This window comes from Somniosus microcephalus, chromosome 19, assembly GCF_052327205.1.
Source record: "Somniosus microcephalus isolate GS21.2 chromosome 19, FLI_Smic_1.0, whole genome shotgun sequence".
Taxonomy (NCBI): domain Eukaryota; kingdom Metazoa; phylum Chordata; class Chondrichthyes; order Squaliformes; family Somniosidae; genus Somniosus; species Somniosus microcephalus.
In genome coordinates this window covers 36,881,468-36,906,187 of record NC_141005.1, presented here as the reverse complement: position 1 = coordinate 36,906,187, position 24,720 = coordinate 36,881,468, and the positions used below count along the sequence as shown (strand labels likewise).

Here is a 24,720-nt window from a genome sequence, read left to right as displayed (position 1 = left end):
TGCCATTCTATTGAAATCATCTAAGCTCATTGGATGTGCAGAGCTAGATTGAAGTTTGAATAATTATTTCCTGTTGCCCAGGATAGAACAAAAGACACCAAGGATTCTCTGCCGGAAAAAGAGATGACCCTTCGACCTGAGAAGAAATGTTTACAAGAGAAACCAAACTCGTACGCAGAGATGGGTATGATTGCAGTTTTGTTCTCTAGTCTTTTCAGGTTTCATGTGGTATCTGGTAAGCATTTACAGAAATCCAAACACACTGCTCTCCTTCTGAGGACAAGATTTTATTACTTATCACAGATATCAGTACCAAGGAGCTCTGTTCTACCTCAAAGCATAGAACCCGTGTTGCCTTTGGATGCAATGAGATGAATGACTGATTAATCTGTTTGTGGTAGTGTTGGATGAGGGAGAATGTTGGCCAGGACTGGACCCTGCTGTTCGTCGCCCAACTGAACAGCTGGAACAGGCAGTTTGAATGTCTCACCAGAGGGATGACATGAGTGAAGGCACAGTACTCCCTCATTACTGCACTGGAGTGTCAACCTAGACTTTATATTCCAAGTCCTAGAGATGAGAGTGGTAACAAACCTACCATAGGTGACACTAAATTTGTTGCAACTGGTATTTTAGCCAAAACTGTGTGGATTGACACCGTGGTGTTTTTTGCTCACCAAAGTGGACACATGGGACTCCAGTGTGAAATACCTCAATAAAAAGGTAATTATTAATCCTGCAATATACTGGCCCGTTCATAGCAAGCGTAATGTTATAAATTCTGGATCATAGAAGGTGCATGTTTGCCAATGGGAAGCTGTGTTTTGAGGTGAGAATGAAAGAAGAGTATTGGGAGAGAGTCCAAACCTGTTCAACACCTCCATTTAAAAAGTGGAGAAGAGGAATTTAGTATGAATGTGCTAAACATTCATACAATAACATAAGGGACAGTGATTGCTCTAACCATTGAGGGTCCCTGCCTGGTGTAAAAGGGGCGGTAGCAGTCTGAAAATGGTGTCAGATCACGTTTACTCTGGCGCTCTGGCCACCACCATCTTGACTTGGGTGGCCAGATCACCGGCCTGTTTCAGGTGTGAGGCCACTTGTAATATGCAAATTGGGATTCTGTATCATACATATCGTCCCTATTCTGCCCAAACTCTCTTCCACAGTGTTGGCTTTATTTCTTTTCCCTGTTCATTTGGCATTTTTTTTCTGTTTCTACCCAGCTCTCCTGTTTTATTTCCATGTCATAATGCTTTGCTGTGCTTCATCTGCTTTACTCAATATCCAATCCTCTTTAATTCATTTCTATCTAAAAGCTTTTGCAAGTGATTTCCACCCAGAATGAGCACCCATCTCCTCCGCACCGTCAGGTGGAGGTGCCAAGGTGTCACTTCTATGTGTGGGGAGAGGGAAACTCAGAACTGAAGTCACGACTGGGTACTGGGCAAGTCAGTAACCAGAGCAAGTCATCAGAGTTTAAATTCAATTCACCTTGGAAAGGGTTACAAAGAAATTGGTAACTTTTCTCTTAAGGCTTTTTTCATCATTGACTCTGGACACATTGCTTCACCCTTCAAAGTACTTCTTCCGTGACAATTGCTCATTCTTGCTGTTTTTTCTAACTTCAGTATTTTCATCTGCAGCGTTCTGTAACATAACAATCCCTGTGCTTCATCGGCACAACAGGCACTTACAGTATCTCAATTCTGAAGAAAAGTCAATTTTTGAATCAAAATAATCTGCAAATGTAAATTAAATCAAAATCTAATTAACGTAATGTGTTAATTCATTATTTCTAACAGCATGACTAATGTACAGAAACAGCTGCTTAGTACAGTCACCATCAGGAACTCCCCCGTTTAAGCGCAGTAACCAGTTGGTAATATTTAGGGACAACCATTTATGTAGCGGGATTTTTACCACTAACTATAAACATTATAGTGAACAAATTATGACATTGAGATTTGAGTGTACAACAGTAATAAAATATTTATGACTTTTTTTCTTTTAGCTTTTTTGTTTCTTTCTCCATTACTTCGATATAAAACAAGGCCACTGGTTTACATTAATCGAATAAGTTAAATCTATTTTTATTGTATGTAATTCTCGGACTTGTGGTGTTTTGGGAATGTATTCGATGATTCTATTAATTTTTCCCACAAATCAGTGGGATTAGATATAAATGCTAACCATAACATCCTGATGAAACAAAGCCATTTGTAGCTGTGGGGCTGTTGAGTGCTGGCTTCACAAAGCAAGTTCGTGTCAAGAGGTAGTCCACAATCTATGGATTGTATACAAGAAAAAAAATAGTACTCTTAAAGCTGATCATGCAAAGTAGCTGTTATATCCTGCGAGTTTTGTAAAGAGGTTACTTTTTTTCAGTTATAAGCAAAAGATTTTTAAAATCCTAATGATATATAACTTAATTAGTATAAAGAGATGATCCTAGCTTAACTAGACCCACATCTTCTCTGATCTGAAAGTTACAACCTTAAGTGCGTCGTCTATAGGATGAGCCATGTTCACAGCAGAGACCATGGACTGTCCATGATGCACACCTGTCCACTTCGAAGGACAAGAAACACGTGTCAGAATGTATTATTCAGGCTAAAACTATTCACAATAATTACACAGAAGAAAAACAATACCACAAGTAACCGATTATACAACACTTTAAACTGTTCTGAAAATCATAAAAGGTCTGAAGTCTTAAGTGTCCTTTTCAGAATCTTTGAACTGAGTATTTGATGAACCTGACATTGGTCGCTTTAGCTCCTACTGCCACAGCATAGATACAGCAGGCAAAGAGGGGGCTGGTAAATGCGGCAAACCAGCAGCACTTACTCCAGGTGGACTGAGTCACCTCAGATCAAAGTAGCTTGTTACCACTAGGCAGGCAACTGTGTTGTTATTCAATATTACCATTCAGTTAGATTGCAAACTTCCATTTATTCTGGTAGCTCCCACGGCACTATTTGAAGAAGTGCAGGGGAGTACTCCCCGGTGTCCTGGCCAATATTTATCCCTCAACCAACATAACAAAAACAGATTATCTGGTCATTATCACATTGCTGTTTGTGGGAGCTTGCTGTGTGCAAATTGACTGCCGCGTTTCCTACATTACAACAGTGACTACACTTCACAAAGTACATCATTGGCATTAAAGCACTTTGGGACGTTCTGAGGTCGTGAAAGGCGCTATAGAAATGCAAGTTTCTCTTTGTTTCTAGGCTGATCACTTTTGAAACCTGACTTGTATATCAAGTAGCGTGGCTCAAAGAACATCCTAGAGTGCCCAACAGGTGTCTGCAAGTTTTGAATACAATTAACATTTCAATGATATGAGGGAATCTTTGATGTAATTAACTTGTGAGCATATGTAATGACATCCCTCCAGGAAACTGGTTAGCCAGTTAGCCCCAAAACAAAGTTACCTGTATACAGATTAGTCTATTGTCTTTCTTTCCCTCACATAGGCAAAAGGATGCTTAAGAATACAGCTGATAGAAGTCCATTTTAGACTCATGAAATTGGCCATCTGAAGTTTCATATGAATAAGATATGATGTGAAGATTTTACATTTTGAAGCAAGGTTAAGCTCTGTTTCCATCACATACCTGGCAAGCTTCATATAGACAGGAACAGCGTTTGTGTTTTTAATGAAAATGAAGAATTTCTGCTGAGGTCACTACTTTATTCCCCATCTTATACTTTAATCAAAAGTTGAATGGCAACTCCCCCATTCTTAGTGAGTTCATATTAGAAGTAGTTTGCCTCTGAACTTGCAACACTCCATTCTCTCAGATCCAACCCCGACATTGTCATTAAACCTGCTGACAAGGGTGGTGCTGTTGTTGTTTGGCGAACCAACCTCTACCTAGCGGAAGCTGAACGCCAACTCTCCGACACCTCCTCCTACCTCGACCTGGACCATGACCCCACTACCGAACATCAAACCACCGTTTCCAAGACTGTCACTGACCTCATCTCCTCTGGAGATCTTCCCCCCCATGGCCGCCAACCTCGTAGTGTCCCAACCCCGCACAGCCTGCTTCTACCTCCTTCCCAAGATCCACAAACAGGACTGCCCTGGTAGACCCATCATTTCAGCAAGTTCTTGTCCCATGGAACTTATCTCTTCCTATCTCGACTCTTTTTTCTCCCCTTGTCCAGTCTCTTCCCACTTACATCCACGACTCTTCTGACGCCCTCCGCCACTTTAACAGTTTCCAGTTTCCTGGCCCCAACCGCCTCCTTTTCACCATGGACGTACACTCCCTCTACACCTCCATCCCCCACTAGAATGGCCTGAGGGTGTTCTGCTTCTTCCTTGAACAGAGGCCCAACCAGTCCCCATCCACCACCACCCTCCTCCGCCTGGCTGAACCTGTTCTCATATTGAACAACTTCTCCTTTGACTCCACTCATTTCCTCCAAATTAAAGGTGTTGCTATGGGTACCCGCATGGGTCCTAGCTATGCCTGCCTTTTCGTGGGATATGTGGAACACTCTTTGTTCCAGTCCTACTTGGGTCCCCTCCCTCACCTCTTTTTCCGGTACATTGATGACTGTATCAGTGCCGTTTCCTGCTCTCGCCCTGAACTAGACAATTTAATTCACTTTGCCTCCAATTTCCACCCTTCCCTCACCTTCACATGGTCCATCGCCGACTCTTCCCTTCCCTTCCTCGACTTCTTCGTCTCCATCTCTGGGGATAGGTTATTGACCAACATTCACTACAAGCCCACTGACTCCCACAGCTACCTGGACTACACTTCCTCTCACCCCGCCTCCTGTAAGGACTCTATTCCATTCTCCCAGTTTCTCCATCTCCGCCGCATCTGCTCCGATGATGCCACCTTCCATACCAGTGCTTCCGACATGTCTTCCTTTTTCCTCAACCGAGGATTCCCCTCTACCGTGGTTGACACGGCCCTCGACCGTGTCCGTTCTATCTCCCGCACTTCTGCCCTCACCCCTGCCCCTCCCTCCCAGAACCACAAAAGGGTTCCCCTTGTCCTCACCTTTCACCCCACCAGCCTCCACATTCAATGGATGATCCTCCACCATATCCGCCACCTCCAACATGATCCCACCACCAATCGTATCTTCCCCTCCCCTCCCCTTTCAGCATTCCGTAGGAACCGCTCCCTCCGAGACGCCCTAGTCCACTCCTCTATCACCCCCAGCACCCCTTCCCCTTCGCCCGACACCTTCCCATGCAAGCACAGGAGATGCAACACCTGCCCTTATACCTCCCCCCTTCCCACAGTCCAGGGCCCCAAACACCCCTTCCAGGTGAAACAGCGATTTACTTGTACTTCTCGCAATCTAGTATACTGTATTCGCTGCTCACGATGTGGTCTCCTCTACACTGGGGAGACCAAGCGCAGATTGGGTGACCGCCTTGCGGAACACCTCCGTTCAGTCCATAAGGGTGACCCCGAGCTTCCGGTCGCCTGTCATTTCAATTCACCGCCCCACTCTCACTCAGACCTCACCGTCCTCGGCCTCGTGCATTGTTCCACGGAAGCTCAGCGTAAGCTCGAGGAACAGCACCTCATCTTCCGATTAGGCACTTTACAGCCTCCCGGACTCAATATCGAGTTCAACAATTTCAGATCATAACCTCGGCCCCCATTACATTTTTATATATTTTTTATCCATACTTTTGCTTTGTGCCTTTATTCTTCTCTCCCACATGGCAGCTGTCTCATTCTGCCAGCGCATTTCACACTTCATCTAGAGCCATCCTTTGTTTCTTAACCTGCCCTATTACCATCTCGTCTTGCCTTGAATATCTCTTAATGTCTCTTCACCTCTCACAGACCTTCCCTTTTGTTCTTTCATCCCCTCTCCCATTTCCCAGCCCCCAAACTTGCTTTTTAATCTGTTTCATTTCCTGCTTTTTTTCTCAGTTCTGACGAAGGGTCTTCGACCTGAAACGTTAACTCTGTTTCTCTCTCCACGGATGTTGCCTGGCCTGCTGAGTTTTTCCAGCGTTTGTTATTTTGGATTTCCAGTATCCGCAGTATTTTGCTATTGAATGAATCATAGAATGGTTACAGCACAGAAGGAGGACATTCGGCCCATCAAGCCCGTGCCAGCTCTCTGCAGGAGTACTTCAGCTAGTCCCACTCCCCCGCCCTTTCCCCGTAGCCCTGCAAATTATTTTTCCTTCAGGTACTAATCCAACACCCTTTTGAAAGCCACGATTGAATCTGCCTCCACCATCCTTTCAGGCAGTGAATTCCAGATCCTAACCACTCGCTGTGTAAAAAAGTTTTTCCTCATGTCGCCTTTGGTTCTTTTGCCAATCACCTTAAATCTGTGTCCTCTGGTTCTTGACTCTTCTGCCAGTGGAAACAGTTTCTCTCTATCTACTCTGTCTAGACCCCTCATGATTTTGAGCACCTCTATCAAATCTCCTCTCAACTTTCTCTGCTCTAAGGAAAACAACCCCAGTTTCTCCAGTCTATCAACGTAACTGAAGTCCCTCATCCCTGGAGCCATTCTTGTAAATCTTTTCTGCACCCTCTCTAAGGCCTTCACATCCTTCCTAAAGTGCGGTGCCCAGAATTAGACACAATACTCCAGTTGAGGCCGAACCAGTGTTTTATAAAGGTTCATCATAACTTCCTTGCTTTTGTACTCTATGCCTCTATTTATGAAGCCCAGGATCCTGTATGCTTTTTTCACCACTTTCTCAACCTGCCCTGCCACCTTCAACGATTTGTGCACATATACCCCCAGGTCTCTCTGTTCATGCACCATCTTTAGAATTGTACCCTTTAGTTTATATTGCCTCTCCTCGTTCTTCCTACCAAAATGTATCACTTCGCACTTTTCTGCATTAAATTTCATCTGCCACATGTCCGCCCATTCCACCAGCCTGTCTATGTCTTCTTGATGTCTATCACTATCCTCCTCACTGTTCACTATACTTCACTATATAGATGGCAGGCAGTGACTAGTGGGGTACCGCAGGGATCGGTTCTTGGACCCCAGCTATTCACAATATATATTAATGATCTGGACGAGGGAACTAGATGTAATATCTCCAAGTTTGCAGATGACACAAAGCTGGGTAGGCGTGTGTGCTGTGAGGAGGATGTCGAGAAACTCCAGTATGATTTGGACAGGTTGGGTGATTGGGCAGAAGCATGGCAGATGCAATATAACGTGGATAAATGTGAGGTTATCCACTTTGGTGTCAAAAACAGGAAGGCAGATTATTATCTGAATGGCAATAGATTGGGAGAAGGGGATGTGCAACGAGACCTGGGTGTCCTTGTGCACCAGTCGCTGAAGGTAAGCATGCAGGTGCAGCAGGCGGTTAAGAAGGCAAATGGTATGTTGGCCTTTGTAGCGAGAGGGTTTGAGTACAGGAACAAGGATGTCTTGCTGCAGTTGTACAGGGCCTTGGTGAGACCACACCTTGAGTATTGTGTGCAGTTTTGGTCGCCTTATCTGAGGAAGGATGTTCTTGCCATGGAGGGAGTGCAGCGAAGATTCACCAGGCTGATACCTGGGATGGCAGGAATGACGTATGAGGAGAGATTGTGTCGATTGGGCTTATACTCGCTGGAGTTTAGAAGAATGAGAGGGGATCTCATTGAAACTTATAAAATTCTAACAGGACTAGACAGACTAGATGCAGGAAGGGTGTTCCCGATGGTCGGGGAGTCCAGAACCAGGGGTCACGGTCTAAGTACAAGGGGTAAGCCATTTAGGACAGAGATGAGGAGGAATTTCTTCACCCAGAGAGTGGTGAACCTGTGGAATTCTCTACCACAGAAGGCAGTAGAGGCCAATTCATTAAATGTATTCAAGAAGGAGTTGGATATATTTCGTAAGGCTAAAGGGATCAAGGGATATGGAGAGAAGGCAGGAACAGGGTACTGAATTTAGATGATCAGCTATGATCTCATTGAATGGCGGAGTAGGCTCGAGGGGCCGAATGGCCTACTCCTGCTCCTATCTTCTATGTTTCTATGTACCCTCCCTTCTTCTTCCTTTTGCGCTTGCTCCTCCTCCTCTTCCTCATGCTTGCTCCGCCTGCTTGTCTCTGGCAAGAGGGAATGAAATGAAGCTGTCTCTCTGTGTATAGAGAATCTCAATGACCTCCCTATGCAGCAGTGTACTGCAAGCTGCGAGCTGTTACTTACATCTCCAGCAGCAGCTTGGAAGGAGCCAGGTGCATAAAAGTTAAGAGCCATGGTCAGCTTGACAGCCACAGGCAATGCGGCCCTTGCCCTGCTTTAAGGTTGCAGTTGTGGTTAAAGCAGTTAACAGATTTGAGTCACAACTTTAGTGAAGCGAAGATGTCTCATGCATTGGTCCTCTCTGAAGTTCAGGTAAGACAATTGCTCCCTAAAGACCTTGGGTGGATATGGCTTCCTGCTAAGAGCCCTTCTCCCCCTCCTCCTCCCTCTTCTAGCAGCATGTTCTGCTCTGTGTGGCCTCTCTTCATTCTCTGAGTTTTTCTCAGTTCCAAGAGGAAGGCCTACCAGGCCACCCATGTCTGGAAGCAACTTGTTTCAGCACAAGCTTTTAAATCAACGAAAAAGTACTTCAGCACCAGCCTGTAGACTATTAAAAATTCAGAGAAGTATAGGAAAGCTCCAAAAATGTATAGAATTGCACCAGCAATCAGAAGAAATAATGCAGCAACTAACCTGTAAGTAGTTCACGATCCCTTTAATGCCATTGAACGCATGTTCAGCTGTGGGAGGTTAAGAGGGGGCGTTGGCTGAAGTATGACGTTCGAAAATGGCAGCGCTGGTGCCAAATCTGCATTGCACGCTGATTGACATCACAGTCTACCTGCTCTGCATGCTGCTGACAGTCGTTAGGTGCCTGCGCGCAAACTACTGTAGCAGGATGGCGTCCGGCGCACTACCCATTGGAATTGTGTGTGTGCATCTAGGACCTGATTTTCCACCTTTTTAAGGGGCTGATCAGCGCCTAAAAACGGGTGCTACAGAGCCTAATTTTTCCCCCAGCGACTCTGTAGGGATAACTATTTTCAGTGCTGCAGCCTTATTTACTTGTCTGTTTTACGCCCGCCGCATATAACATTTATCCACTCCTCTCCGGAGAGCTGCGGAATTCCCCTTTTGCTTCAACCTTCACTGGGGCCCATCTGTTGACATCAGGTGGACCTGAAGTGCCCTCAGTTAGTACCAGTATGGCTCAGTCAATGAGCATCTGTACAGGCAGAGCAGGGATTTTAGTTACTGAGTTTAGATCCAGGGCTGCTATCTATTCCGTAGCCTGGCACCCAGCTGGTAAGTTAATCCAAATAGGATTTTTAAAGTTGTACATGGAAGACACAAAAGGGCAGGTTTGCTGTTGAGTCTGCACTGCCGGCAGGAAGCCTCCCCCGTCAGCAGCATAGATCAGAAATGTAAGCACCCACTGGCCATTATTTTCTGACGTTCATATTAAACCGTTGGAACATTATGCGCGGCGCGTCCCCAAATATCTGGTCTGCGCTGCCGGTGGACAAGGTTTTCCGGCTGTAGTGTCGACTCATAAAGTTACCCCACATAGAGTGGACTTTCTATTGGAAGTACAACCCCTACCTGCAGTACTCTTCCTGCCAAATAAGTTCTAAATCCAGCAGCTCATCCAGAATGTGTCTCTGCAGTTTAAGTAACACTGCGTGTTAGTGTGTGAGAGAGAAATTGAGTGCCTTTTGAATGGAGTAAATTGATCAAAACACTTTTTGTATTCTGCAGATGAGGAACAACCAGAAGAAGACTCTATGAAAGACCCTGTGAACAGTGTGAAGGACACCTTCAGCATAGAGCATCCTTCACCATCCCCTCAGCCAGTGCCACATTGGTCAGGAGACGAACAAACCTCCCCAAAGTCCGTATCAGCACTTGGGCCAACTCAAGGATCCGAAATATCAGGAGCATTTCCTCTCTCTCCGTTCCCCTTAATTAAAACAAATGAGAAACCCTCTGTGGAGCCGCCGCACCATAGACCATTGATGTCCCCCCTGTATACAAAGGATGCTGGGAGTACAGTCGTCTACCCAACCGCACTCTACTCAGCCAAGGGAGCTTTAATCGTGGGGAACAGTTCCAGTAACAGTGAAGCTGTTCCACCAAGTGACCAGTCAGAAAGCAGCAGTTCTAGTGCTGCTGATGAGGAACATCTGGAGACAGCTGAAATTGCTTTTCAGGTTAAAGAGCAACTCCTAAAGCACAACATTGGACAGCGTGTGTTTGGACACTATGTCCTGGGATTATCGCAAGGATCTGTTAGTGAGATTCTTGCCCGACCCAAACCATGGCATAAGCTTACTGTTAAAGGGAAGGAGCCTTTTATTAAAATGAAGCAGTTTCTATCTGATGAGCAAAATATCCTTGCCCTTCGAACTATTCAAGTGCGGCAAAGAGGTATGTACGCAGACTGTAATACAAGCTTTCTGTTGTAATGAAACTTGGAAAGAGGAAAAAAAAACGGTTGAGTGATGCTCTGGTAGCTTAGCACATTGGTGCAATGAACAGCAACATCATGGAGTGATGAGAGTTCAGAATGACATGGTATGTAGAGGAACCCAATATAAAAGAGAGAAATAACTTGGAATGGGGATAAAGATTCAATCAATTTTTTGCACTTGTCTATTAGAACTAGGCTTGCAAATGAATTTATATTGTGAGTTATGGCTATAGAACCCATGTAATACAGTGGGTCAGCTTTTACCTGTTGAAAATTTAATTCAGCGCTGTAGTGGCACCGCACTTGGAGCCTCTAGATGCTGTGCCATGCACACACCAAGCTGCCAGTCTTTGGGGACGCAGAATCGCCCAAGCCTGATCTTAAGCAGCTTCTGGTGGACAGTTTTAATGTTAATGTCAGAGGCTTGGGGGCAGATTGCTGCCCACTCTGCCAGTGTAGAGACCAGAGAGAGAGGAATGAGAGAAGATGCCTTAACGAAGATAAAGCCACCCCTCTCGATACAGAAAAGGTAAAACTCAGTAAGGTGTAGTACATTACCTTAATTAACCTCATGCCAACATTCACTTCCTTCAATTCCCACTCTCTTAATATCCAAACTCTGAAGAGGAAGGGACATCTATTGCTATTTAAATAAATTAAAATAAGACCCAACCAGGTAATCTTTATAATTCTCTTGTTCGTGTAGAACCTCTTTGTACTGTATGATATAACTTGTCTGTAACCTTCCACGTGGCATATTCTATATGCAGCCTGCAGCAATCCTTTCACAATAGACTCTCCAGCTCAGCTACCGCTCAAATGACGCAACTTCCAGACCAAGCCTGTCTCCAGACCATGTTATACAAGAACTTCATAATCATTCCAGCATTCAAACAACATAAGCCACGCCCAGGGGGAAAAAACAAATATGACTAAATATTTTAGAATTACACTTTGCTAAATCATCCATGGTATAAGTGGAGTATCTTTCAAGGTATTGTTGAGTTAAAGAACTAAACCCTTGAGTTGCATGACCTAATTTCAGCCTAGTGAATATTATGATAAGATCATGCCGCTTGTTAATTTTTGTTGTAGTGTTTCCTGATTCCCATATGTGACAACAGGAAAGGTATCTTCTATTCAGGTATATGGGCAAAGTGTAGGAAACCTTTTTGAAGTGTTCACTTTTTGTGCGTTTGTCTTTTCAGGGAGTATAACTCCCAGGATTCGGACTCCAGAGACTGGTTCAGATGATGCCATTAAAAATATTCTGGAGCAGGCAAAGAAAGAGCTTCAGACTCAAAAATGTGGTAAGTAATTAACAGACAACCCAGATATATTTGGGATAAGATTAGCAGCTGTCTCTTAGAGTTCAGGCACACAGGTCATTAAAACTTAACTGCCCGAAGGGCATATTGGATCCTCGTGGAGATGTTCACCAACTGCTTCTTCATGGCCCAAATATTTAATCATAAGCTTCAGTGTTTCGAGTAGCTGATTTGAGAAGTGTAATCCAATGTCTGAAAGAATGCAGCAAATACAGAGCGAAGACTGGCATTGAGTTTTGTACATTGTCCTTGAGAATAAGTAGGTAATTCTGCCAGGTAAACCAGGAGGCAGTTTTGGAGCAGTGAGATCAAAAAATGCCAATGGTCACCTTAGTTATTTTGACACAAAGCATTTTTGAAGAGCTTTAAAAAGCAGTTCAAGCATCTCCGCAGTTTGTCTACAATTCCTTTGTTTCTTGGGAAATGTTGTTCTATGTTTTGTAGAAAATGTTATGGGTCCTCTAAAATGTTACTTCCTATAACTAAAGAATGTAGTTACTTCATACTTGAGCTAAAGAATGCTTTAAAATAGCCTGATTTTATTTATGTTTTTTTTTAGTTGAATCTAAAAGCTCTCCCTTGCCTGTATGCAGTACAAGTTCCAGCAGTAGTGCTGGTTCTGATGAAGCAATTCGGTCTATCCTGGAGCAGGCCCGAAGAGAGATGCATGCCCAACAGCAAGTTCTATTGGAGATGGAGACCAATAGCAGCAGCAACACAATGACAACACCACATGTAGAAACTTTACCAGCAACAAACAAAATTCCTCTTTCCTCTTACATCAAGCAAGAGGAAGACATTGCAACTAGAAGTTCACAGACTCCTCTCAGTGTTGTATCACCTGCGGCCTTTGTACAGAACATAATACGAAAAGTGAAGTCAGAAATTGGTGATGCTGGATCGTATTTTGACCAGCACTGGGCCACCGAGAGGAATATGGCTCATAGGTTGTACGCTTCAGTATCACCTTCACCGTCATCCTCTTCCTGTGGTTCTTCTGGGACAGGAAATGTTAGACAGTGGCGAGCTGAACTTAGTGACAACAGCAAAAATGGTGAGGAACATTCAGTTGGCGTTGAAGGTACAAATAAACTTACAGATATAAAATCTGAGGGCAGTCCAGACTCGCAAAGTATCGGCCAGCTTTCTATATTCCCTACGTATGTCCCACGTTCGCTGAAACCAACAGTTCCTCCGTTGACTCCAGAGCAATATGAAATGTACATGTATCGGGAAGTGGACACGCTAGAACTGACTAGACAAGTTAAAGAAAAACTGGCCAAAAATGGAATCTGCCAGAGAATCTTTGGTGAAAAGGTAAGTGACAGGGCTAGATGCAAACTAATCCAAAATGCATTTACTTGAACTCTCAAAACTGAAAAGAGCCTGTGAAATTTCCAGCAACAAGAAGCAGTTCGAGCTTTTGAGTGATTTTTAGTGCAAGAGTACAAAGCTGCAGAAGAGACTTTTTGGATCAACAGTTCTGAATAGGCTGTTCTCTTTCTCAACTGTTGTCATGCTGCAGCCATCCTTTAGCAACTTATAGATTCAGTTAAATCATGAAAGGAACACCGTGAGATTTGTATGAAGGCACGTGTAGACCGATGGAGTACAATTCCCCTTCAGCTGTTATGACAGCTGACAGCGATGCAGCTTGTAGGTTTTCAGTAGTGGTTGGATTATGATTGTGAACCCCAGTAAGCCTGCTTCTCAATACGTGCAATGGGTTCAGCTGTGTTTCTGTTAAGCTGTTGGTAGGGTTGCTTCCATCCGGGGAAAACAAGCCATAGTTTGTCTTGCCTGTTTGCCTTCCAGTAACCCATTTACAACATTAGCTTTGATGCAATAGTGTCATCTGCAGTTCCGCTTGTCTGCTGTTGTTGGAGGCTCAAGGCCTTACTGAGGGGGGAATCCTATTCAAATTCATTTCGAATAGCCAGCTGTCATAACTGTAGTCTCGTGGTGGTGGCCTGATGGCTCCATCACTGGAGCATTGTGCACTCAATGAGGAGATGTATTCCAATCTCCACCTCAGTTGATATTGGCACGTGAGCCTAGAATTCAAGTTTCACCAGCTTTGGGCAGGTTCTCGTCTGTGGGAAGATGGGATGGACTGGGGATGGGAGCACACACAATGTAGCCTCACCTTGGGAGGTCACCAAAAGAGTAGTATTGATGCATTTATGGAAATTTTGTGGGCTCAGACCACCTATTCTCCTGACCCAGGACAAATGTGGAAAGAAGAATGGCAAAAATAAATTCTACTTTTTATTTAAATAAGTAAGATCTGCACCTGAATCTCACAGCTACTAAGAGTATTAAATTAGTTACATTACTGTATTGGTACTTTTGCTTAACCACTCGCATTTTAAACTAGATCAGGATTGCAAGTTTTACATCATGATTTGGCTTTGCGAAATCAGATTTCAGACCTGTCACCTGAAAGCAATTATTTCCTTTGAAAAATCAATTTGATTTAAATTGGCTTTCAGTGTGCATATTTCCCTGGTTTTCAAAAGTTAGAGTTTCTAATCAACTTGTGAAACCTTTACAGTAATCAGAAGAACAATGATTGTTCCAGTGTTCCACATGTTGCAATCTACTGAGGTGCAAAACAAATTTTTATGCTTCTGCTTCTTGCTGGTCTCCTCGAAACATCAACCAATAAACTTGTCCGAACCCATCGCTTTTAGTAATCTATCTTCAGTGTAATGGAAAGCATGCTCACTTGATGCAAAATTGTGAAGAATATTCATTTGTCAGAAGTTAAATATCCATAAGTGGATTTCCTATAATACAGTTATAATATGATGAGTAATAATAAAAACCTGCTGCATTTTCGCAGTAGCATCCACAGAGTGATGGTGATGTTACTCTCCTGTAAAATAATTAGTCCTGTACGACATATTGTCATTTCAATAGAGTAGGTTTGCTCTGAACAGGACAAAGATTGAAGGTTGGAAAATAATTGGGTCTCCTCTCATCTTTCCACCATGTCAGGTTCTGGGCCTATCCCAGGGGAGTGTGAGTGATATGCTTTCTAGACCTAAGCCATGGAGTAAGCTAACTCAGAAAGGTCGCGAGCCTTTCATCCGCATGCAGCTGTGGCTTATTGATAAGTTAGGCCAGAGTACCCATCCTGCACAACCTATACAAGGTAAGATATTTTATTTTGGTGCTTTTTGTCTACAGTGTACTTAGAAACCATAAAAGTACAGTAACTTGATCATTAACCATATATAGTCGGTACATAACAGACTCTCTCCCCAATTCCAGAATGACATAAAGTACCCTGTACCAGTTTCTCTTGCAATGGTTTCATAGGTTTTCTTGAGAACAGTCCTGATTCCCCAGGACTTGGAAGCTGTATCTTTATGTAATCTGCCCTTGCAAGTGGTGTGACTAAAATTGACCCCATACAGAGTAACCTGAATCTTGGACTTATTGTAGACTCATACTGTTACAGTACATTCTCAATCAAGTTTGTGTGGCAGAATAACAAACATAGCTCCAAGTTTAACAGGCTTCATTAAGGAATATATTTATTTACAATTTTCAGAACACAAAAGTACCACCTTGTACAGTAGTTAAACAGTACAATAATCAATCATAAATGTCTTTGGAGTTTAATTGTCATTTTGAATTTTTCCGATGAAGAAGTAAAGATTAACAGTCAATTCCCCTGCAAAAAGTCTCCTCGTACAACATTTCCAACAACCTTCCTTTTCTGCTTCTCCCCAGCACAATCCTTTATTGCTGAACACGTCCTTTCCAGACAGGATTCAGAAATGGCTCGAATAGGAAAAGAATACCATTTTTAATCTGTTTTTTCTTTTGATTTCACCAGTAACCAACAAATAAAATTAACTCAAATATCAATATGAACGCTCACAGAGGCAAATAGGGAATACCTGATCTGATTAAACGTACAGTTCACCTTATGATTTCCCACATAACAGCAATCCATTTTTTAACATGCAACATCAATCAGAACACATTCAGATCTGCACCATGTCATTACCCCAGATAAGTGCCGTGATCAACTAGGCATCACCCAGGATAACCATCAGAAACTGACACAAATATAGCAATCGAGCCCTTTGAGTATTAGGATCAAACATCTTTTGATCTGAAATTGAAAAGTACAGTACCTGGTTTCTAATCCTTAACAACCAGCACACTCATTTTTAAAGTCGGCAAACAAAATTGTGATCTATAATTTCGGCCGTGCTAACTGGCCCACTATGCCCCCGGTATTGCAGGCGAGCAGGTAGCGTGGGCACATTTCCAACTGGAAGTGCGGCGGCCGCCATATTGGGAAAGTTAAAAATAGGCATCCTTTACCCACGCCTGGACCATGCATATGCAAATAAGGAGCTTAACGCATGTTTGAAGCCCCCACTTCATGATTGGTTTGCCCTGAGGCAGCCGGTGCTACACTCGGGGAAACCAGATTTTGGGATCGCCTACGACCTACAAGGTAAGTTTTTTTTACAATAACTTACCTGAATGAGGAGCACTCCTGCTCCTCCCGACCCCACATTCTCCCCCCCCCCCCCCCCCCATCCAACCCGATCGCTGCTGCTTCCAATCCCCAATCCTCCCCCCCCACCGCCTGGCCTCCTCTCCCGATCCCAGACCCGCTGATCCATTTACCTGAGGGCCACTGCAACGCTAGCAGCTCCTTGATCTTGCAGTGCGCTTTGCTGGCGGGCTGTTGCACTTCGCCTGCTCCATTATAATGAGGCCCGAGGTCCAATGTCCGGGACGCCTCGGACCTCACCATTTAGGTGCAGGGGATATACCCTGCACCCGCACCGCCCCCCCCCCCCCCACGCGCCCATAAATAGATGCACCTGAATTTCTAGGCCTATATGCAATAAACAGCTTTTTGAACAGAAGTTTTAGTGACACTTAAGTTTTTTTTTTACAAAAAAGCTTTATCGTTGATTATCTCGTCCATCTGAAATTGAAAGTTATTTTGTAAATATTGATTTGTATTACATAATTCTTTATTTTCTCTGACTTAATTGAAACAGCAAATAATACAGTTCAGGCCAGGTATTCACCCTCACCTCCGCCCAGCCCCACTGACTGTGAGAAGAGCCAGCAGGAACCAGTTAGTGCCGCTCTGGAAAGCACGAAAGAGAACCAGCAACCCGAGAGCCAATCAGCTTCTCAATCACTGAGTGGTAAGAGCCTGTCCAACGGCCAGTCACCTACAGGCATACAGGAAATGGTAGCCATGTCCTCGGAGTTGGACACTTATGCCATCACCAAGAAGGTTAAGGAAGTATTAACAGACAACAACTTAGGTATCGTATCTTTCCCAATAACATATTCAGTATAGCTTGTATATAAAATAGCATTTTTGTAATGTATGAAAAATGGCAAATTGTCATACATTATGGCAGTTTATTTAAAAGGGTAATTTTCATGTTCTGAGATCAAAACCTACACTGGAATAAAAGTATTTTCATTCTCTTAAGTAAGCTCCTTGACTTTTTTGAGGAAGTGACATCCCAAGTGGACTGTGGAAACCCTACCATATAGTAAACCTTGACTTCAAAAAGCATTTGAAGGTCCCATGAAGCTTTACTACTTAAGCTTAAAGCAGTGAGGATTCAGAGGGAAAAACGTGGAAATGAATAAGACATTGGATGAAGGGTTGGTGTCAGGGAAATGCGGAATGGGGTGCCCCTATTGTGTCCTGTTTATGTCATAAATTGGATTCAGAAATTCAATGCAAAATGGTCAAATTCACAGGCACAACTTTTTCAAGCTAAGAGTTGCAGTTCAATCTGAGGATGTAGCTTGGGAATGATAAAAGTTGTATTGGCCTTGGCTCAGTGGATGCATTCTAGCCTCTGAGTCCTCAGAAGATCATGTTTTTCAAGTCCCACTCTAGAGATTTGAGCACATAATCGAAGCTGACACTTCAGTTCAGTACTGAGGGGGTGCTGCACTGCCAGAGGTGCCGTCTTTCAGATGGCTCCAGCTGGAGTATTGTGTCCAATTCTGGGCACCACACTTTAGGAAGGCATGAAGACCTTGGAGAGGGTACAGAAGAGATTTACTGGAATGGTTCCAGGGATGAGTGATTATAGTTACGTGGATAGATGGAGAAGCTGGAGTTGTTCTCCTTAGAGCAGAGAAGGCTAAGAGGAGATTTGATAGAGGTGTTTAAAATCATGAAGGGTTTAGATAGAGTAAATAAAGATAAACTGTTTCCAATGGCTGAAGGGTCGATAACCAGAGGGCACAGATTTAAGCTGATTGGCAAAAGAACCAGAGGCAGCATGAGGAAAAACCTTTTCACACAACAAGTGGTTAGGATTTGGAATGCACTGCCCGATAGGGTGGTGGTACAGATTCAATAGTAACCTTCAAAAGGGAATTGGATAAATACTTGTAGGAGAAAAAATTGCAGGGAAATGGGGAAAGAGCAGGGGAGTGAGACTAACTGGATTGCTCTTCGAAAGAGCCGGCGCAGATTCAATGGGCTGAATGGCCTCCTGTGCTGTACTGTTCTATGAGGTGTTAAACTGAGGCCTCATCTGCCATCTCATGTGAATATATGAGATCCTATGGCACTATTTTGAAGAAGAGATGGGGAGTTCTTCCAGTGTCCTGGCCAATATTTATCCCTCAACCAACATCACTAAAATAGATTATCTGGTCATTTTTTAATTGCTGTTTGTGGGACCTTGCTGTACACAAATGGGCTGCCGCGGTTTCCTTACATTAAAACAGTGACTATACTTCAAAAGTACTTCATTGGCTGTAAAGTACTTCGTAACATCCTGAGGTCATAAAAGATGAAAGGTGCTTCATAAATGGATGTTCTTTCTTTACTGACGGTTGTAGAAATAAAAGCTGAATAAAAAGCAAGTTATGTGAATTTCAATCTGGTCTTCATTAGACCTTCAGTCACGTGGATGTATGGTAAAAGTGTCTTTGATTCAGGAATAGATCAGACAAATCCCACCTCTAATAAGTCAGAGACCAGTGTGTAGAGAATGTAAACATTACGGCCTAGAAATTCGGTGGAGGCCCAAACAGGGCGCCAAGCTCGCCTGGGCGCCAGAATTACTGCTGCGATCGGAGCAGTTGCTGTAATGTATGTACCTTTAAGGGGGGGAACTACTTTTTACAGCTCATGTATACTGTAGTACCGGCAGTGACCACACCTGTATATAACGTTGAGTAGTAATCTGTACAGATCAGTTGTAGTCTGAGCCACGTTGAGTAAACACCATTTGTACCGTTCTCCGCAGTCTGTGTCTGATTATACACGGACGTAACATTGGCGACGAGGCAGGTTCGAACCTGCCTGCAACTCTGCATCACCTCCCGGGGATTCGTTCCTGGAGATCAGTGGATTGGAGGTCAAGGCCAGAGACTCGGGCGTCGACCACGGGCAACCGCCCAGTCATCCAGCAGAGACTCGAGAATTGCGGGGGAGGCTGTCAAGAGCCAGGCTTGGCTTTCCAGTCGAGGTGGTCCAGCGAAACGGGCTGGCAACAGGTAGTGCGCAGACCCTTCCCGGACAGTAGCGGGCTAGAGCCCGACCGAGCGGCACAGCAAAGGGCCAAGCAGCGTCGACGGGGGAGAGAGAGAGATAGGGCAGAGCGCACAGGGTGCAGCCAGTGTTCAGGGGCCGAGCAGCGTCGGAGAGAGAAGCGTGCGAAACCTACAGGGCACCGCCATTGCCACGAGGACCGCCGAGAGCGGCGTTGGCAGCAGCGCAGGAGAAGCGCGCGAAACCTACAGGGGGCCGCCATTGCCACGAGAACCGGCAGCAGCGGGGGAGGAAGGAAAGCGCGGGAGACGCCATTTTAAGCCATTGGGAGATGCCATTTTAAACCACACCCAAAATGCCGAAGAGTGGCAGTATCACCGCATTTGACAATGAAGTCGAAGATTGGACTACATATGTCGAACGAATAGAGGTGTACTGCAAGGCAAATGAGGTGTCAGATGACAAGAAAGCGTCGGTATTGTTAAATTTAATGGGTGCAAAGACGTATGGTTTATTACGAAATCTAGTAACCCCAACGAAGCCAATGGAAAAGAGTTTTGAAGACATAGTAACGATACTAAAGGAACATTTAAACCCCACACCGCTGCTGATAGCAGAAAGATTCAAGTTTCACAAACGGAACCAGCATAAGGATGAAAGCAATGCTGATTATTTAACAGAACTGCGCAAACTATCGAAACACTGCCAGTTTGGAACGGGACTGGCAGATACCTTAAGGGACAAGTTTGTGTGTGGGCTTCAAAGTGAAGGAACCCAGAAACGGCTTTTATCTGAAAAGGACCTTACGCTGGAAAAGGCTTTCAGCATTGCGGTATCATATGAAGCAGCAGCACGGGGCGCTGCAGAGATATAAAAGAGACTGCAAGAATATGGCACAAACGAAATGTCATATGGAACAGAGAAGTGCTATCGCTGCGGCAGAACAACACACGACCAGAATGATTGCTGGTTCAAAGACAAAGTGTGCAGACAGTGTGGAAAAGTAGGACACATAGCACGAGTCTGCAGGTCGGGAAAGAAAACCAGCAATAAGAAACCTACCAAAGGAAAGTACAAGAAGGTACATAAGATGACGGAGAATAGTTCAGACGAACAAAAGAGTGATAACGACTCCGAAAGCAGGGAACTGAGTTGTCTGAAACTACATAATGTGATCACAACGGAGGATCACCGAACCATTTGGGTCACTCTCAAGTTAGCAGGAGTCCAGGTAAAGGTGGAATTGGACACAGGATCAGCCCTAACAGTCATAAACCGATGGGACTACGAGCGGCTATTCTCACACATACCCTTGAGAGACACAAAAATTATTTTGAAGATGTACACGGGGCAAAAATCCACCCCAAAGGAAAAATAAGGGTGACCGTTATATATAACGGTAAGGAAACACCAAAACTAGACCTGTATGTATTGCAAGATGGAGGACCACCATTACTGGGACGTGAATGGATCCGGAAAATACAACTGGATTGGCATTCCATACAGGCACTGACTGTGGCTGACAAAAAGGATGATGACGCCACACCTGGGCGACTGTCAAAGATCCTAACTGACGCGAAAGAAGTGTTCCAGCAAGGACTCGGAACACTAAAAGGCATGACAGCGACGATTAAAATTGAAGAAAACGCAAGCCCAAAATTTTTTTAAGGCCAGACCAGTACCTTATGCGATCCACCCAGCCGTCGAAGCAGAGCTGGAGAGTCTGGAACGTTCAGGTGTACTGTCCAAGGTAGACTGGAGTGAGTGGGCTACACCCATCGTCCCTGTGATGAAAAAGTCGTTGAGCAGCACGCCTGGGGAACCAAGGAAGGTTCGCATCTGTGGGGACTTTAAGGTAACAGTGAACCCGGTCCTTCACACCGTACAATATCCACTTCCGCGGATTGAAGATATTTTCGCCTCGCTATCTGGAGGGAAACGCTTCACTAAGATTGATCTGGCCCAGGCGTACCTGCAAATGGAGGTAGAAGAAACATCAAAAAAATACCTCACAATCAACACCCATAAAGGTCTCTACCAATACAACCGGCTGGTATTCGGGGTAGCATCAGCTATTTGGCAGAGGGCAATGGAACAAGTCCTGCAAGGGATCCCAGGGACCCAGTGTTATTTGGACGACATCCTGGTCACGGGCGAAAATGACAGTGATCACCTTGCCAACCTGGAGCAGGTGCTCACTAGATTGCAGGAATATGGGCTCCGAGCTAACCGCCCCAAATGCGAGTTTTTTAGAAAACAGAGCTCGTATTGTGGCCACGTTATCGATAAAGAGGGGTTACATAAGTCCCCAGAGAAGATTGAGGCAGTAGTTAAGGCTCCAGCAGCGGAAAATGTGTCACAACTGAGGTCGTTCCTCGGGCTGGTAAACTACTACCATATGTTCTTGCCAAATTTGTCTACAATACTACACCCACTGAACACCCTACTGCAAACTGGGGTGCCATGGAAGTGGAGTGACAAATGTAGACGAGCTTTCCAGAAGAGCAAAACACTAATCACATCGAAAGAGGTATTGGCCCATTACAACCCAGCATTACCAATTCAGTTGGCATGTGATGCGTCACCCTACGGCATTGGAGCGGTGCTGTCGCACAAATTCTCGGACGGCTCAGAGAGGCCAATAGCCTTTGCGTCACGATCACTAACCTCAGCCGAGCGTAACTACGCCCAGATTGACAGGGAGGCCCTCAGCCTAGTGTGGGGAGTGATAAAGTTCAATCACTATCTGCACGGGCAGAAATTCACCTTGCTGACTGATCACCAGCCTCTTGTCTCCATTTTTAATCCAAAGAAGGGCGTTCCGGTGATGACTGCGCAACGACTACAAAGATGGTCACTTTTTCTAGGGGCGCACCACTATGAGATTGAATATAAGGGCACGAAACAGCATGGAAATGCTGATGGGCTATCACGCCTGCCACTGCCTGCTGCAGAGGAAGCACCAGCAGTGGATCCTGTCGAAATATTCCATTCGACTATAGTTGAATACCTACCGGTAACTAACGCTTGTATCGAAAAGGAAACCCGAAATGACCCGACACTGTCTCGGGTATATGATTTGACGGTGAAGGGATGGTCAGCACATGGCGACTCACTGTTGCCAGCATTCTCGACAAGGAGAGAACAGCTGTCAGTGTGCCGGGGGACCTTGATGTGTGGATCCCGAGTGGTTATTCCACCCAAGTTAAGGGATAGAGTGCTCAATGAGCTTCATGAGGGTCATCTGGGAGGGGTAAAAATGAAAAGCCTAGCCAGGGCTTATGTGTGGTGGCCGGAAATCGATAAACAAATCGAGGACCTGACCAAGAGTTGCTCAGGATGCCAGAAAGTCCAAAATGCACCACCACAGGCCCCTCTACACCCATGGGAGTGGCCCTCATCTCCATGGCAACGGGTGCATATTGATTTTGCTGGTCCATTCGTGGACTCAATGTTTTTAATAGCCGTGGATGCGCACTCGAAATGGCCTGAGGTCATCAAAATGTCCTCCACCACCACGGAGAAAACTATTGCAGTCCTACGGACCATTTTTGCCAGGAGTGACTTGCCAGAACAGATTTGCTCCGACAACGGACCACAGTTTGTGTCCGAAGAGTTCCGGAGGTTCTTGAAAAAGAATGGGGTAAGGCATTATACATCCGCCCCGTATCATCCAGCCACAAATGGATTGGCTGAGAGGTTCGTACAAACCTTTAAGAAGGCAATAAAGGCTATGTACAATGACAACATTCCGCTGCAGCACAAGGTGGACAATTTCCTGTTCGCCTACCGGAATGCGACACATGCAGTCACCAACCAGGCTCCAGCCATGATGTTCTTTAACTGAAGGTTAAGATCTCGCCTGGATTTGCTCAGACCAAACGTACGAAGAGATGTTGAGAGTAAGCAATTCCAGCACATCCATGAGAAGCCAACAAGGAGCTTCAATGTAGGGCAACCAGTCTTGGCCCGCGACTACCGAACAGAAAAATGGCAGCCAGGAACGATATGCACACGGCAGGGCCCACTAATGTACACAGTGGACGTTGGGGAGAGCATCGTGAGACGCCATGCTGACCAGATCCTAGAGTCACAGGAACAAGTCAACCCCATGCCTCGCCCATACGTACCTGGTGGTGAACCCGACGTACAGGTCGCATCTACCCCAGAAACAGTAGCATCGGAAGCTGATGAACCAACCAACGACAGGGGGCCAGAATCACCTCTGCACCAAGAGCAAGACACTCGGGAAAGGCGCTATCCAGAAAGGATCAGGAAGCCTCCCCAAAGACTGAATATATAAATAGACTATTTTCAGCTAATGTTGCATGTTAACAGTGTTAATTGTAATTAGTTTGATATTTAATTGTTAAATGAGTGTTATGGTACTGTTAATCTAAAAGGGGAGGAATTGTAATGTATATACCTTTAAGGGGGGAACTATGTTTTGCAGGTCATGTATACTGCAGTACCGGCAGTGACCACACCTGTATATAGCACTGAGTAGTAATCTGTACAGATCAGTTGCAGTGTGAGCCACGTTGAGTAAACACCTGTTGTACCGTTCTCCGCAGTCTGTGTCTTATTATACACGGACGCAACAAATGTATATAATAACAGTCTTGTGAATAGTTCACATTTCCTGTCAGAGTCCCATTTACTCCTCATCACACTTTTTCCCTCACACTTTTGTTGATAAGATCCCAATCTATATATATAAAAGGATATGTCTGTCTGTCTCTCTGTCCGGCTATACAATCAAAAGCTATAGAGCATACCTACACATATGTTATATCAAAAGAAAGCTCATCATTAGGGGACTCTTGTAGGCGTATTTACTTTTTGCTCGGACAAAAATTGTGCCGACGGTATCCAAAAACCGTTCAAAATTCCTCTCATTATCCGCTCATTTGCATCAAGTGGGGGCGGGTTCATTGTGTGTGCGGGCGGGCCATCCTACAGTTGAGTGATGTGATGATTGACCAATCCTACAGTTCAGTGACCTGACGGTTGACCAATCGGTGTGTGTGTGTGGGCGGGCCTAATCATTCTCAACTGAGTTGAGTGTCCGCCATCTTGATTCCTAACGATTTTTTCCCCCACTTTGTGTGTTTATTTTTCCCACTTTCTGTGTATACCCCGTTAGGTTCTTTTGTGCAGTTGTCTTTATGCTATGGGGTGCTTAAAAACCTGAACTTTGATATTTAGGAATCTCTCTTTATTGTAGTGGATGCGCGGAGCCACGGCCTAGCAGCGCGGGAAGCCTGGGCCTCGAGTTCAGCGGATTCCCAGCGCACCCGGAACCTGTCGAGCCTGCTGAAGGCCCTCGGCGACTCACTCTACCCCCCCCCCCCCCGCCCCCCCCAGTCTCTCTCTCTCTCTCTTACCCGCGCAGCCCGAAAGCCC

The 24,720-nt window shown here is 44.9% G+C and overlaps 1 protein-coding gene across 2 annotated transcripts in view; it reads left to right on the top strand.

Moving 5' to 3' along the window:
• Positions 1-24,720, top strand: part of cux2b (cut-like homeobox 2b) — a 328,835-nt gene that overhangs the window by 279,102 nt on the left and 25,013 nt on the right. For both annotated transcript variants that reach the window (XM_085961568.1, XM_085961567.1), the window contains 6 exons: positions 82-184; positions 9,753-10,421; positions 11,673-11,774; positions 12,352-13,109; positions 14,793-14,949; positions 16,832-17,107. In XM_085961568.1, the coding sequence (XP_085817694.1) occupies positions 82-184; positions 9,753-10,421; positions 11,673-11,774; positions 12,352-13,109; positions 14,793-14,949; positions 16,832-17,107 (2,065 nt within the window). The remainder of the gene's footprint in view (positions 1-81; positions 185-9,752; positions 10,422-11,672; positions 11,775-12,351; positions 13,110-14,792; positions 14,950-16,831; positions 17,108-24,720) is intronic.